Here is a 17,032-nt window from a genome sequence, read left to right as displayed (position 1 = left end):
TCAGTAGGTGCCTTAAGTCATCCTCACTTTCAGCAAGCAAAGTTGTATCGTCTGCATATCCCAGGTTGTTAATGATTCTTCCTCCAATCCTGATACCACGTTTTTCTTCATACAGTCCAGCTTCTCGGATTATTTGCTCAGCATATAGATTGAGAGCTCCCTATAGTTCTCTGGTTTTCCCAAATTTTCTATATAATAAGTCTGTATTATATTTGTTATAAGAAAAAATTTAATATAACCTGAAAGATTTTTTTCTATGTTATGCAAAGCAAAATCCTCATGCAGAAAATGTCTTTCATAACTTATTTATAATTTACATATAAAATATTCATGGGGTGCATGACAAGAGGAATACAGCCCAGATCTGTTGATTAAATATTGAGCATATTTACCTGTAACTAGATTAGCATTTAGTTGAGTTGCTCCCCAAGAGGCCTTGAAACAGTGGGAAGATAATTAGGTAAAGTCTATGAACCAACCCGACCAAGACACACAGTGATCCTGAGATTTCATTCCACTGCAGATTGGCCTGAACACTGAATATTCTCACAACTTCCTCAATAAATTTGGTTGCTGACATTTACAAAGAGGACTGAGGCTACTAATTAAAGATGCATCCCCTACAAGACAGAAGAGTGTAATTTAATGAGAGCCCAACATGTGCCAGACACTTTACACCTGATCTACGATTGAGTCTCACCTCTAAGCTACAGTCAGATCCTATCAGACTATGTTATGGCTGATGCTAGAGAGACGTGTCACATTAGAGAAGAACGAAGCTTTGTCAGGATGGGCTGTGTCTGTCTCATGTTCTGTCTTATCACCAGGCCCTGGACCTAACAGGTGTTCAATCTGTTGAGTGAACAGTTCAGCCCAGATCTGTTAGACTCTGAAAATTATGCTCATGGAGAATGACTCGCTTCCCCTCTTCCAGAACTAGTGGGAAATCATTTGTTATTCTTTGCCTTCCTTTCAGGTGGGAAAAATGGCTTCAGGTGTCAGGTGATCAGGGTTTGCTAACCCACTGCAGCAGATATATGTCACAGCTAAAGACTGAGAACCTGGCTAGGGTGTGGAGAAAGGGATCCTCTCATTCACCATCAGGGGAGGAGGGTCAACCTGTCCAATGTATTTGGAGGTCACTTCAAAGATCTGTTTAAATGTTGAGCACTGATACTCTTTGATACAGCATGCTTACACTCAATTTAACTCACATAAGTTGAAGAACTATGGAAAGATGTATGCGCCAAGATGCTCATCCCAGCACCATTCATCATAGCAAACTGGCTCCATGAACTACAGTACCGCCATAGAAGGACAAACTTTCAAAACATGTACTGGAAATGAAAGAGAGTCAAGTTGATATTGAGTTAAAAACATAAGCTGTGAATAGCGGATTTAGTATTTCATTTTGGGAAAAAAATAATGATAAAATTGAAGCAATATATGTTAGCATATCACAAAAAAAAAAAAAAAGCGTATGGAAGCATTTGAACCAAACTGTCAATGGAAGTTACCTCTAACAGAAAAAATTAAAGGGTCTGTTACCTCTACATCATATGGGCTGTGGGAGCTTTCAACAACATGTTTAGGTTACTTCTGAAGATAGGGGATGTGAATAAAGAGCTGTTTTTATTATAATCTGGAAAACTGAAAAGACAAACGTCTGGCACAGCTTCACCAGCAACTTCCTCAAGTCGGGGCTTGATGACACTTACTAAACCTCTTCACACTTTCTCAGAAGGGTCACTGCACTCTTGCTTTGAGGAAAATGCTCCACTTTCATTAAATCATGCGGTACTCAGTTCCAAAACAATGTTCATCATCACACACTTCACAAAACAACTCAGGCTCAGCCACCATACCAGTGGTTGCACTGGCAGGGTAAATGTTCATGTTTAATCCAGACTCCATCTCCTTCAAAACTAGTCTGTACTCACAGTCCTAATGGACTAACACACGGGGCCCTCATCCCCCGTGGAGGTCACTGGCATGCCTGGTGGACTGACACACTGCGCCCTCTTCCCCGTGGAGGTCACCGGTGTGCCTGGCGGACTAACTAACACACTGGGCTCTCTCTTCTCCCACGGAGGTCACTGGCGTGCCTGGTGGACTGACACACTGGGTCTTCTGCCCCATGGAGGTCACTGGCATGCCTGGTGGACTGACATACTGAGTCCTCTGCCCCGTGGAGGTCACCGGCATGCCTGGTGGACTAACTAACACACTGGGCTCTCTCTTCTCCCACAGAGGTCACTGGCGTGCCTGGTGGACTGACACACTGCGCCCTCTTCCCCATGGAGGTCACTGGCGTGCCTGGTGGACTGATATACTGGGCCCTCGTCCCCCGTGGAGGTCACTGACATGCCTGGTGGACTGACACACTGGGTCTTCTGCCCCATGGAGGTCACTGGCATGCCTGGTGGACTGACACACTGGGCCCTCTTCCCTGTGGAGGTCATAGTCTCAGCCTTTGAAGATTCACACACCAAAACCCATTACCTGCTTGACTTCATTGGCTGCTCGTATGGTGTCTGCTGGATGGCATATTCCTGGTAGCCCCTCCGATGGGTGAGGTCAGCCACAGCGCTCTCAGGGTTAGCCACTTCTGCCTCCGGGGGCCCTGCTTCCACTGGAACAATCTTGGTGGCACCTGACATGGATGCATAATGCACTGCTGGTTAAAGAGGCTTCACACGTGGGCACTGAGCCCACCCCAAGGAGGGGCCCTTCTGGGGACTGGATTTGTTTACTGTACAATACTACCCAAGCTATTAGTTTCCCTTCAGTTCACACCTGTAACTTCTATGTGTATATGCATGTACGTGTGTATATATGTCTGTGTATGGGTCAGGGGCATTTTCTAATACTTTGACAAAGTGTCTTCCTGACCTACATTTTTACTTTGCCTACTTATTACACACACACACACACACACATCTATATACACAAATATTTGTGTATATTATTGTTGTTGTTGTTGTTGTGTGCCATCGAGTCGGACCCGACTCATAGCGACCCCTCCTTGGGTTTCCAAGGCAGTATCACTATGGAAGTAGATTGCCCCATCTTCCTTCCAAGGAGTGGCTGGTGGGTTTGAACCACCAGCCTTCTGGTTAGCAGTCAAGTGCCTTAGGCACTATGCTATGTAGGATCACGTGTGTTAAACTCTAAGTATGTCTAAAACTCCATAAAGTAGTCTACAAGAGTATAATAAACTGGGAAGCGGAATGGAAACCACCTGGAGTCCCACCCTAAATATGCCACCAGCTCAACATCACTGGGCCTCCATTCCTACTCCATGAGATGAGGACCTGAACAGGCAGTACCAACGGCCACTCCCACTTCTGCAATTCTGTGACGTGAGACGCTCTCAGACGTTTTACAGCAGAAGACAAGTCATGTGTAACGTGACAGATGTGTGTGTGTGTGTGTGTTAGTATGTGCATCAAACACACCAGCAAAGGCTCCAGTCTACCCCTTGTTTCTGAACTAGCAAAAGAAATTAATGACACTTTCTACTCCCACTTACAGAAGTCTCAACATACTCAACATACTCCCACTCATTTTTAAGAAAAAATTGTGGAAACATCCTCTGGATACTATGAGAACAGAAAACCTCCTCTGGTGTTTTTATTTCTAGAGAATACTGCTCTCTGAAATAGGGTGGAGTAGACAAGATGACTTTTTAGAAAGTTTTTCTAGTGAGTTAATTTATATGGCTTATTCTCTACTGGTCACCTCACTCTACATTGAAATGTAAGAGAGGCATTTATTCAGAGTTCATTTTAAATAAGGAGTTTTATTGGCATTGAAAACGGGTCCTTACAATGTCTGTTTTCTTAAAATTCTACACCTGATTTTTTCTATCTTATTTGACAGAGATCACATAAATCCACAGGGGAAAAAGCATTGTTACCCTTTGGGGTCTACTGTCATGAGCTGCATTTTTGTCTAAAGGGTCCTGTTATGGATCAGATCATGTCCCCCAGAATACATGTTGGAACCCCAACCACGTGCCTGTGGATGTCATTTACAGAATGGGATGGAGTCACCTTCCATAACGCAGTCAATGCCATCACTCAATCAGTGCAGGTCACAGCAGTGTAGGGTGTGTCCGAAACCTAATGGCTTCTGAGTTATACAAAGAGCACAAGAGACACAGCAGCCAGTAGGAACAGGAAGCAGCCAGACACTACTGATGATGAGAAGGCAGATACATCCACAGGCCCAGGTCCCCAAGGAGGCCAGGCCCTAAAAGCTGAAAGAGACAAGGAAGGCCTTCCCCCAGAGCCACACCCTGAATCCAGACTTCAGCCTCCAGACCTACAAAGAAATAAATTTCTGTTCTTTAAAGCCACCCACCCACTTACAGTATTTCTCTTCCAAGAGCCCTAAAAGGTAAGATAGGCCTCATCTTGGAAGAGACATTCTTAGAGCAGAACCTATATGTGTGAGGAAGGAGATGGTGATGGAATTCCCAAGATCATAAATATCTTAGGATCCCACTAAAAATACTAAAGAGAAGTTAGGTGGAGGGAAGGTAAGTCCCAGAGTTTCAGGGAAGCAGCCTGCAGCAGCCTGGTCTGAGCAGTATCTCCAGTGCCCTGAGGAAGGCATCCTGAAAGCAAGAGAGAGGGAGGACCAGGGCCAGAGGCTGGATGAGGGAGGAAAAGCAGAGACACTCACTCTGGCTGCTACGGTAGAGACGGGGTGGCTGCAGGGCAGGTGGGGTGCAGAGGCAACGGCCCCCACTACCTTTCCTTTGCAGTGGGTGTTAGGTCCTTCCTAGGCAGTCAGTGCATCTGCTGCCTCCCAAACTCATGGGAACTCAATGGACAGCCCCAATCAGCAAGTTCCCTGCTCACGACCACACAATGCAAACCTAGTATAACCTGCCGCAGGCTAACAGGTCAACCTGCCCTCGCTACAGATTGGCCCAAAGACCCTCGCTCGCCACCTCCTGTTCATGATGGTCACCTGGAATAGCTTCGTGTGCAGTGAGAACCACGCTTACGATGGGCTTCTTTGCTCCAGAAAGCTGCCCAGCCTCCTTTGCCGAGGCGATCTTCTGGACTTTCTCTGTTTTCGGTACCCGGGGTCTTTTCAAGGCCTTTTCTCGGTCGTCTTCCTTATACTTCTTTTCTAGTTCAATGTCAGACTCGTTACCTGAGAAGCAAATACAAAGATTAGAAGATATCCTTTTATATCAATGACAGAACTGGAGAGCACACATGATCCTTTACGGGCCAGTAAAGAAAATAAGGATGCATATAAAAATGCATACATAAAGTATATGCACTCTGTATATACATACATATGCATACATACACACATACACACACAAACACATATACAGGAGCCGTGGTGGGGTGGTGGTGAAGCGTTCTGCTGCTAGCATGAAAGGCCAGCAGTTAGAACCCACACAGCCACTCCATGGGAGAAAGAGGTAGGTGGCAGTCGGCGTGTGTAAAGATTTCAGCCTTGGAAACCCTATGGAGCAGTTCTACTCTGTCCTATAGGGTCACTGTGAGTTGGAATTGACTGGACAGCAACGTGTTTGCTACACATCTATATCTAAAATATCTATAAATATGTATTATAGATACAGATAAACTCTTAAATCCATGGAGCTATGGAGACCCAATGAATCACTTCTGGGACCACCTTTAGCCCTCAGCCTGTCATCCAATTCAGTAACTATTTACAAAGCCCTGCCACAGGCCACCATCTAAGCCCTGGATAAAGCAGACATAGTTCCTTGTCTTCATGAAGCCTAGCAGATTTCAGAACCATTAATAACCAACATGGCAGAAAAATGCAGTCCTCAGCATTTACAGTCCAAGCAAGAAATCTCTCCCTTATTCATCAAATATTCACTAGGTGCCTTCCATGTGTTGGGCACTGTGCACGAACAACAGTTAAGACACAGACCCTGCCCTCAAGGCACTCAGTGCAGTTAGGGACAGACCAATGTGCGCTGACTGAAATGAGAAGCTATGGTACCCGATGAAGACAGGAAGAGAAGGCAGACTCTACTAAAGAAGTCAGAGAACGCCTCATGGGGGAGGGAAGGCTTCAGTCATACAGAAAAGCAAGTGTATGCAAGCAATGGTCGGAGGACGTCAGAACAGGTCCGAGGCAATTTGTATGGGGCAAGGGAGCCCCTGGGTGGCTCGAATAGTGAAGCACTCAACTACTCACTGGAAGGTTGATGGTTCAAACCCACCCAGACACACTTCAGACAAAAGATCTGGTGATCTGCTTCTGAAAGTTCACAACCACAGGGTCAAACTCTATGGAGAACAATTCTTCACAACACATGGGGTTGCCAACAGTCAGAACTGACTCCATGGTAACTGGTCTGGTTTTAGGTTTTTATGGGAGAAAGGAAGTGGGTGCCATAAAAATGGCAGCATTCCATCTAAGACAGGGGTAGTAAAGGCAAAGAGGATGCCATTAGTCAGGCGGACTGTATGCTATGACTTGATGAAGAAGCAAGCAGGGAGAGAAAGAACTGCATGGCGGAGGAAGAGCCAGATCCCAGAGGGCCTTGGATGCCCACGAGAAGTCTGGGATGTTCCTCTGATGACAGCCAGGGGCTGAAACGCCAATGCTCATGGGAACCAGTCAAGTGGTGTGAGTGCATGAAGCTGGCCATGCAGGTGGAGTGGCAAACAGCTGAGCACAAGCCCACCAAGAGCCTCCCTGACAGGACGTGTGACAACACGACGAGACCGTCTGATGGCTCGAAGAAAAACGGACATTCCAGATTCTTCCATGAAGTCTTCCGGTATTTCAAGGTTGACTCATTTAAAATGTCTTCATGTAGTGTGGGGCCAGGCAAAGCATGTCTGCGGCCTCCTATCTGTCCCCTCAGGGAGGCAATGGTGACACACTACAGAGCCTGAAGCAGGAGCACACAGGACTTAATTTCTGCTTTATGTCCATCCCTCAAATTTGTGTCAGCACAGGAGAGAATGAACTTAAAGAGTGCAGAGTGCTTGCAAAAACGCTAGAGAATGAATAAATTGTCCACAGACAGAACAATAGCTAACTTCCCGTGGCTAAACCTGGCGTTAGCCTGAGGGGTAAGGGAAGCCCACTGTCAAAGCGAGAACAAAGGAGCAACCTCCTGAATGCATCCTGTGCAAGACTCCTAAGTGAAAGGGCTCAGCAGCAGAGGGAGGGACAGGAAGTGGCTCTTCCTTAAAATCACAGCCAAAATAGCCTGCCCACGAATCACACCTTCAGAAGGAAGGACACCACACAGGGATGATTCCACATAATCCTCTCGGATGTCCCTGGAGGGATGGACGGCTGGATGGATGGGGGACCAGCAGGCAGCGGTGGGGGGTGGGTAAAGTGCTAGAACGTGGTGCACCGGGGAAGGTGGACTTGGAACAGTGCCATAACCATGCAGACGCTGGAGCGGTGGGAGAAACCAAGGGGAGCTGCCAGAGGCAACACGGTAAGTTCCCGTTTCCAGTGACTGAAGCCTGCCTACAGCCCGTCCTGCACATAAGAGCACTGAGCGCCTGAAGGGAAAAGAAAATGAAGAAGCCAGACCTGCTGGTTGAAGGAAGTCTCTCACGATGGGGCAGATGGAGGAAAACAAGCCTTCTCGTTTCCTAGGGTCTAGAAATGGCCTCCAGTCCCTCGCGAAGGACGTCATGCTGGTGAAGGAGACAGTTGGCAAAGAAGGGGAAGCCCCTCAGTGAGATGAGGGACAGTGGCTGCAACAATGGGCTCAGGCACAGCAAGGACCGTGAGGCCGGGCGTGATCGGGCGGTGTCCGTTCTGCGTAAAAATGGTCGCTATGAGTCAGAGCTGACTCCCCAGCACCCAACAACAACAACAGAAATGAACGTCTTTCAGTCCTTGTCTCCAGAATCCAGGTGATCAGAGCGTTTTTAGACCTCGTGAAACAATGTTAATTGGCTTGAAGAGGCCCTTATCTGTGCCCTGTATTCTCCCACTGGCCATTACAACTGCTTCTCTAGTTTCTTCAGACTTCATCTTGGACACGGGAGCCTGAGGAGGAGGCTGCCAGGGGGCTCTGACAAACACACCCAATGCTAAATGTCAACATTAAATACGTTAACATCATATTGGGAAAAAAAACAAACTGCAGATGGCATCATGATCAGACAGAATTGCACATTAATCTCCAAAGCCAAAGGGAAAAAGACATAAACCCCCATGTGCATCCAGCGTTTCAAGTACACGGTGACTCATATAGGCCCAAGAATGCAGAAAACATGTGACTGCCAAAGTCAACGCCAATGCCCACGTTTGACATGCTTGATTTGCATCATGCCTGATGCCAATCTTTGCTTTCTGTTACTTATTCATTTTCTTAATGGCTGTAACACCAAACATTTCAAAAGGTCTACAAACAGCTGAGTCCCGGAGTTCTCCACAGGGCCTACGTGTTGGGTGAAACAGCTGCATAACTACTAAAGTGGTGTCAGAGGGCCCAGGAAGCAAAGCACGAGCTGCCTTGTGCTTAGTGACTAATCAGAGGTGAACAATTTTACACTTTTTCACCACATTAAACCTTCTACTTCCAAGTTTGGCTGGCATCTGCCTCTCTGCCAACGTGACTGGACCTTGCTACAGAATCAAAACCTCTTTTCAAATATACAACCCCTGGCAGGGGTGAGTACAGTAAGAAGGTGGGCACGGGCTTCTTTGTGGGAAGCATGTGAAACTGTTCAGTACAGACGAGTACGTCAGTCCATGTTCACCTGCTTACTGGGAAATCCACCCTGCGTAGAAGGACCAGACAGAGGCAGAAACAACGTACCAGGGACACTCGGCCTTTAACACACTGCTTCATTTTTTACAAAAGCATTCACCTCACTCACCACGGGACATACTTCAATACATGGGTGACATGGCAGGAACAGGTATGCTTCATAAATTTAAAAAAAGAAACCCTGAAAGTTAGAGTTTGCCATAAATTGACCCAGGTTAACGGTGGGAGTCAACAACATAGGTCCGCACACGGGCGATGCCAGAGCACATTCATAAGAAGCAGTGAGAGAGACCCCAGGCGCAACTTTTCTCCCACACTCTGAACCAGGTAAACCGTACCCAGACGCTGCTCTGGGCATCACAGGTCAAGGGTACACTGAGGGGCTGGGGCATAACAATGGTGAACAGGTGGGGGCGAGGGTTTGGAAGCCAAATCAGATTAGAAACCAACACAGAGACCGGAAATTGGCCCAGCGGAGAAGAGGCTTGATGAGAAGGGCACCATGTCTCACAGCCACTGCAGCAGCCCCCCAGCCTCTGGCTGCTTCTCCTCACTGGTACCCAGCCCCAAGCCCTTCCCTCCTTGAGGGCAACGCCACCTCCCACGACAGGAACTGCAGATGCTGCTCCACAGTGCAGCCACACAACTTCACCTTGGACAATGGGGCCTGAGGAGAGGCTGCTGGGGTGCTCTGAGAGTGCAATCAGCGACACGCCAAAGGGCTGGCAACCACCCCTCCTCTGTGAGACATTCACGGCCCTTCCCCTTGGTATCTCCACTGTTCTCTCTACACACACGCACGTGCCAACGCAGCAGCTGTTGGACCTGCCACACTGCCTTGCAGCTGTAAGTGTAACAGTTTTTATGTATTCTGTGAGTCCATCTAGCAAACCACTGACCCAGAAGGTGGTCCTGGAGACCCCTGAGCAACAATAAATAACATAACATACCATCTGGAAATATCACTAACAACAACTGAAAAAACTAGAAGGCAATGATATAGCAAAGCACTAAAAACAGCAACAAAATGTCTGCGTTCTAATCCAGATTCAGTGACTTACAGGTCTAGTGGGGGATGGAATGGTGGGGAGTCATCTTGTACCATTCCATCACCAGGCAGTTCCTATCAAACCATCTCTGTGAGGAAATCTGCCTATGCTTCCTGTAAACCACTCTGGGATTGGGGACCAAACATTACAAAGCAGGGTTTGTACAGTGACTTGCTTGGAAACAAGTAACTCTGCCCAGCATGCCCTGGTCAGACACGAGAGCCCTCTAAGCTCACCCTCCACCAACTGTGGGCTGGTGTGGATAAACTGCAGATGGTCTCACCCACAGCTGAGCAAATCCATTGCTGTGAGACACAGGGAAGAGCATCTCACAGACACACACGCTCCTGGGTGACCAGACCAGCCACTCTTCACCTTGGGTAGAGGTGGTAAGAGGAGAGAGGCTGAGTACTGGGTACATCCGAGTGTCTATCCACCTGCTATTCCTAGTCTGTCCTCTTCCCAGTCCACTCCACTCTCTCACCTTACATGACAGGCATGGTGTTTACTACAAAACAAAGGAGGAGCTACACCCCTAGTTTCAAGATTCTGGAGGTGACTGTGATTCAATCAGGGAGGGGCCTGCTGCCAGAGTTTCTGGTCCTTGGGGAGTCATGAAGGAGCCCCAAGACCTCATAGAGCTGCTGCCTACCCAGCCGTGGCTCTTAGCCTGAGTTCCCAACCCAAACTGTCCTGGGACACATCTACCCTTTGAGCACACCATGCAGACGCCCACTCTGGACTTAAAGGCCTTTGTTCCTCACCTGGAACTGCTGGAACCTGGGAAAAACCAAACTGCCAGGCTCTCTGCATCTGCTCATTTTCATGTGACTATGAGGACAAGTCACATTCGGGTCTAACTTCAGGCTGTGCCTTCACTTGCGATGCCTGCTGGCTTCTACCATCTCAACCCGGCTAAGCAGCATTCATGTCAAAAACTGCTTTTCTAAACACAGAATTTCCATTTCTCACATCCAGTTCAAGGTTAATTCTCTACTGTGATCTCATAAAACCTTCACTGACTTCCTTTTCTTGTTTTCCTCCTGATCCCTAATGTTCTTAGTGGCTACCTTCAAACAAAATATCATCACTGCACAAGAGAAAGAAATATTTACTTGGAAATGACCACAGCACGACAGAATTTTTATTTCCTTACTTGTTGCTTGCTACTGTATTTACTCATGTAATTACTCACTTTCCTCCTCTCCCTCCTTACAGACACTTACCGACTTTTCTTACCCACTTACGTACTGACTTGACTTGTCCACTTATTTACTGTACTTGCTTAACTTTATTCACTTTCTTTACTTATTTTTCATTCATTCATTCTAGTAGCCAGACTTCATTCAACAGATACTCCTGGTGTGCCAGGCACCGATCTAGGCATTGGTGATACTTTTGAGGCTTTCACATTCTAGTTGGGACAGATAATAAATAAAAAATAATAGGTCAATTGTGTAGCATGTTAGAAAGTATGAATGAAATGGCAGGCTACTGAGAGAACTCGGCATTTGGGGAGCAGAGAAAGCTGAGGTTTAAATAATGTGAGCTAGTGTTCCAAGTTAGACACACCTCAGGGGGATGCCTTACTGATGCGGAAACTTACCACTAACTGATGTGCTTATTTGGGGGCTCGCTTCCTGTCTGTCTCCCCCAGCGGAATGTTAAGCTGCGTGAAGTCTGGTGGGATTTACTTATTTTGTTTGACGCTTGTCCTGTAACCGACATAATGCTGTTGCTGTTGTTGTTAGCTGATGTCAAGTCAGCCCCCAACTGAGGACAATCCCACAATGGAACGACATGCCACCTGGTCCCGCACCATCCCCACGAGCAGTGGCAGGTCAGACTGCAGGGACCCAGAGGGTTTCCACCAGGTGATTTTTAGAAGACTGCCCAGTCCATTTTAGTCTGCAAGCTCTGCTGAAACCTGTCCAGCGTCAGAGCACCACACAAGCCTCCACTGACGGATGGATGGTGGCTGCACGTGAGGTACATCAGCCGGGAATGAAACCCGGGACCCCATATGGAAGGCAAGAATGCTACCACTGATCCACCAGTGTCCCTGCAGGCATAACCCAGGTGCTCCGTAAACACTTACTAAGAACTCACAACGCTGGAGAGCTGTCCATTCATTGAACAAATGACAGTGAAGGCCCTGTGTGCACCTGGGCTGTGCTAGATACTGGGGCCCAGAGAAGAACCAGGCCCATCTACCCTTTCAAAGAGACCCAGCTCACCCAGGTGATAGACACACAAATGCTAGCCACTGTCCAGGCCAGCCTTGCAACATGCCACACATAGCAGTGTGTTCTTTAATCCTCTTGAATTTCTGAGGAGGCAGAACCAGTACTAAGCCCTGTGTAAAGATAAGGGGACACTGCTCAGTAGTGACACAGTGACATGCCCTAAGACTTTCCCTGGCAAGTCCAATTGACTGCAAAGCTAGTGCTTCTTGCTACCCTCTCCTGCCTCTAACGCCGTGTAGTCAACGTTCAGATGAAGCGCTGGGCAGGAGCAACTGAACAACCAGGCTTCACCATGAGGTGAGGTGGCGAACAAGCCTCAGAACCTAATGTTGTCTCAAAGTGGCTGAGAGAGCCGTGGGCTGGCTGCTGGTGTCACCATGACAGTCACTCTGCTTCTTCATGGGGCAAACTGCTCATTCTACAGGTGGTCCATGCACTGAGCATTGCCCCCAAGACCCCTCCTCCTGCTACGGCTCTCTGGCAGGCTCACCTCTAAGACCCCTCCTCCTAATGCTCTTTTCCCTGTGGGCACAGGCCCACCACCTCCAAGATCTCTCCTCCTAACATTCCTTTCCCTGCAGGCACAGACTGATCACCCCCAAGTTCCTTTGACCTAGCACCCCTCAACCAGTGGGCACCAGCCCGTCACCTCCATGTTCCTGCCTCCTAGCACTCCTCTCCCTGCGGGCACTGGCCCATCAGAGCTGGAGGCTGAGTCGGGGGAGGAAAGGCTGGATCCACTCACTCCCTCCGCAAAGCCCCATCAGCAGGGAGGCCATTTACTCCTAATCACTTTATGCAGACAACGGCCCCACTCAGCATCTGCCAGCAGCCCGCCTGGACTAAGGCACACCGCGGTCAATTGCACAGTTGGCTCTGGTGCAATAAAGTGCTGCTCTGGCCCTGCATCCAGTGCCAGCAGTTAAAATCCCATTACAGCTTGTCCAAGGTGCACACAGTCCTTCCGACTCTGCACCAGTGCCCTTGCCATGAAGAGGCGATGCCTGGAAAGTGAAGGGAATGAAAGCAAAAGTTCCCACCCTGTTCAAAGGGTAAAGGCGGCTCTTCCCCTGTGAGCTACACTGACTCTTCTGGCCACAAACAAGGCTCCCTTAGTGGCTCTTGGGAGATGGCAGGACACAGAGCAGCATCAGAGAATCACAGAGGGGACCCAGCTCCCCACAGACACTGATGGGGCTTCCAGATAACTTACTTGGGTTCAGAGCATGTCCAGGGACCCATGGGCCCAGACAGACACCCCCACCAGGAGGGGTGTTATGCATTGAATTGTGTCCCCCTACGATACTTGTAGGAACCCATATTACGTATGGACGTAATCCCATATGGGAGCAGGGCTCTTTGTTGTGTTAATGAGGCCATATCAGGGTAGGGTGGGTTTAAAACATAAGCACTTCTGAAGGGTAAGGAGCAGAACAGACAGACAAGGGAGAACTGAGGAAGGCAGAAGCATGTGTGAGGCTCACCAAGGAACTGGGAACACTGGACTGTAGAAGCTGAGACAAGGATCTTCCCCTAGAGCCGTGTTGTTAGGCGCCCTTGAGTTGGTTCTGACTCACAGTGACCCTGGGTACAACAGAAGGATACACGGCCAGGTCCTGCACCATCCTCACAATCACTGCCAGGCTTGAGCCCATTGCTGCAGCCACTGTGTCGGTCATCGTGTTGAGAGTCTTCCTTTTCTTCACTGACCCTCTACTTTACTGAGCATGAAGTCCTTCTCCAGAGACTGGTGCCTTCTGACAATATGACAAAAGTATGAGAAACAAAGTCTGACCATTCTGGCTTCTAAGGAGCATTCCAGCTATACCTCCTCCAAGACAGGAGGAATACCTCCAAGGCAGTATTACGATGAAATGTGCAAAGACCTGGGGTTAGAAAATCAAATGGGAAGAACACGGTCAGTATTTCTCAAGCTGAAAGACATGAAGAAAAAATTCAAGACTTGAGTTGCAATACTGAGACACTCTATGGACAAAATACTGCACGATGCAGGAAGCATCAAAAGAAGATGGAGGGAATACACAGAGTCACCATACCAAAAAGAACCGGCCGATATTTGCCCATTTCAGGAAGTGGCATATGATCAAGAAACAATGGTACCAAAGGAAGAAGTCAAAGCTGCACTGAAGGAATTGGCAAAGAACAAGACTCCAGGAATTGACAGAATATTCACTGAGATGTTTCACCAAATGGATGCAGCACTGGAGGCACTCAGTCGTCTATGCCAAGAAACTTGGAAGGCAGCTACTGGGCCAACTGACTGGAAGAGATTCATATTTGTGCCTATTCCAAAGAAAGGTGATCCCACAGAATACAGAAATTATTGAACAATATCATTAATATCACATACAAATAAAATTTTGTGGAAGATAATTCAAAAATGGTTGCAACAGTACATCAGTGGGGAACTGCCAGAAATTCAAGTTGGATTCCGAAGAGGACGTGGAACAAGGCACATCACTGCTGATACCACATGGATTTTGGCTGAAAGCGGAGAATACTAAAAAGATATTTACCTGTGCTTTTTGACCATGTAAAGGCATTTGACTGTGTGGATCATAACAAATTATGGATAACATTGCGAGATCGAGAATTCCATAACACTTAATTGTGTTCATGAGGAATCACTATATAGGCCAAGAAGCAGTTGTTCTAACAGAACAAGGGGATACTGCATGGTTTAAAATCAGGAAGGATGTGTGTCAGGGTTGCATCCTTTCACTATACTTAATTCAATCTGTATGGTGAGCAAATCATCCGAGAATATGAAGAGGAACGTGGCATCAGGAAGACTTATTAACAACCTGCCATATGCAGATGACCAAACCTCCAGTGCTGAAAGTGAAGATTACGTGAAGCACTTACTGACAAAGATCAAAGACTACAGATTTTAGTATGGATTACACCTCAACATGAAAAAAAACAAAAATCCTTATAGCTGGACCAATAAGCAACATCATGATAAATGAAGAAAAGATTGAAGTTTTCAAAGATTTCATATTACTTGGATTCACAGTCAACACCCATGGAAACATCAGTCAAGAAATCAGATGTCATATTACACTGGGCAAATCTGTTGCAAAAGACTGCTTTAAAGTGTTGAAAAACAAACATGTCACTTTGAAGATTAAGGTGTGCCTAACCTAAGCCAAGGAGCTCTGGTAGCATAGTGCCTAAGGCATTTGACTGCTAACCAGAAGGCTGGTGGTTCAAACCCACCAGCCACTCCTCGGAAGGAAGGTTGGGCAATCTACTTCCGTAGTGATACTGCCTCAGAATCGCAAGGAGGGGTCACCATGAGTCAGATACAACTCGACAGCAGTGGGTTTGGTTTTGCTTTTACCCTAAGCCACAGTATTTTCAATCACCTTGTATGCAATTAAAAGCTGGACAATGAATAAGGAAGACTGAAGAAGAACTGATGCCTTTGAATTGTGGTGTTGGCAAAGAATACTGAAAATCCCATAGACTGCCAGAAGAACAGACAAATGTGTCCTAGAAGAAGTGCAGCCAGAATGCTCCTTAGATGCAACTAAGGCACTTGACTGCTAACCAGAAGGCTGGAGGTTCAAACCCACCAGCCACTCCTTGAAAGGAAGGTTGGACAATCTACTTCCATAGTGATACCGCCTCAGAAAACCAAGGAGGGGTTGCTATGAGTCGGGTCTGACTCAACAGCACATAACAACAACAACAATAGGGTCATTATGAGTTGGAATTGATGTAACAGTACCTAAAAACAACAACATTGCGAAGAATGGGAATTGCAAAGAGCTTCATTGTGCCCAAGAGGAACCTGTACATAGACCAAGAGGCAGTCGTTCAAACAGAACAAGGGCATACTACATGATTTAAAATGGGGAAGGGTGTGCATCAGGGTTGCATCCTTTCACTGTACTTATTCAGTCTGTATACTGAGTACATAATCCAAGAGGCTGGACTATATGAAGAAGAACATGGCATCAGGATTGGAGGAAGACTCAGTAACAACCTATAATATGCAGACAACACAACCTTGCTTGCTGAAAGTGAAGAAGATTCCCCTAGAGCATACCATAAAACAGACTGCTGTCAAGTTGTACCCGACTCACAGCAACTCTTCCTCGGGTTTCCAAGGTGGTGTCACTATGGAAATAGACTGCCCAACCTTCCTTCTGAGGAGTGCCTGGTGGGTTTGAACCGCCAGCCTTCTGCCCTCAATTCAGACTCCTGGCCTCCGGAGCTGTAAGAAGAGGAGCCCTGATGGTGCAACAGTGAAACACTCAACTGCTAACCAAAAGTTGGTGCTTGTAACCCATCCAGTGGCTCCAGGAGAAAGATCTGGCAAGCTGCTTCTTAAAGATTACAGCCCAGAAACCCTATGGGGCAACTCTACCTACTCTTGTCCCGCGAGGTCACTATGAATAGGAAGTCAACTCAACAGCACCGCACTGGACCACAACACTGAGAAAACAAATTTCTGCTCTTTAAAGCCACCCACTGTTGGTATCTCTGTTACAGCAGCACTAGGAAACTCAGACAAATGGCTGGCAAGCTGGGGTCTTCGAATGAGAACAGCCATGTAGAAAATAGACAGTGATGAGGGGTGAGGCCAGGTCAAACCCTAAGTCTTCTAGCTGCTCTCAAGGATCATCTTCCAAATGTCCTGCTTTGTTACATGTGTCGAGTACACAGTTAACTTCAGGAGTATTTCCTTTCAAATTGCATTAAGTGTCTAAAATGTCTTTTCCAAGCTCTAGAAAATGTTCCAACAGAAAACAGGAAGCTATTTTAATGAGGTCAAGAAATCAGCCTGAGCCGGCAAGATGGCGAACTAGGCAGAAGGATTGCACAGACCCTCTTCAACAAAGAAAAGGGAAATCAATTAACACAGACACAGAAGATAATCTTGGACCCCTGAGCCTTGAAGGAAAGGATGCAGAATTGGACTAAACCCCAACTAGCAGAAGAATTTG

At 47.2% G+C, this 17,032-nt stretch overlaps 1 protein-coding gene across 1 annotated transcript in view; it reads right to left on the bottom strand.

Moving 5' to 3' along the window:
• ZFAT (zinc finger and AT-hook domain containing) overlaps window positions 1-17,032 on the bottom strand; it is a 257,978-nt gene that overhangs the window by 183,889 nt on the left and 57,057 nt on the right. The window contains exons 3-4 of the mRNA XM_007940573.2: window positions 4,981-5,169; window positions 2,503-2,653 (exon numbers count right to left, since the gene is read on the bottom strand). Coding sequence (XP_007938764.1) covers window positions 2,503-2,653; window positions 4,981-5,169 — 340 coding nt within the window. The remainder of the gene's footprint in view (window positions 1-2,502; window positions 2,654-4,980; window positions 5,170-17,032) is intronic.

The sequence above is a fragment of the Orycteropus afer genome, unplaced genomic scaffold (genome assembly GCF_000298275.1).
Source record: "Orycteropus afer afer isolate SDZICR_OR568_19922 unplaced genomic scaffold, OryAfe1.0 scaffold00069, whole genome shotgun sequence".
Taxonomy (NCBI): domain Eukaryota; kingdom Metazoa; phylum Chordata; class Mammalia; order Tubulidentata; family Orycteropodidae; genus Orycteropus; species Orycteropus afer.
Note: the sequence above shows the minus strand (reverse complement) of the source record. Positions and strands in the feature narration are given on the sequence as shown.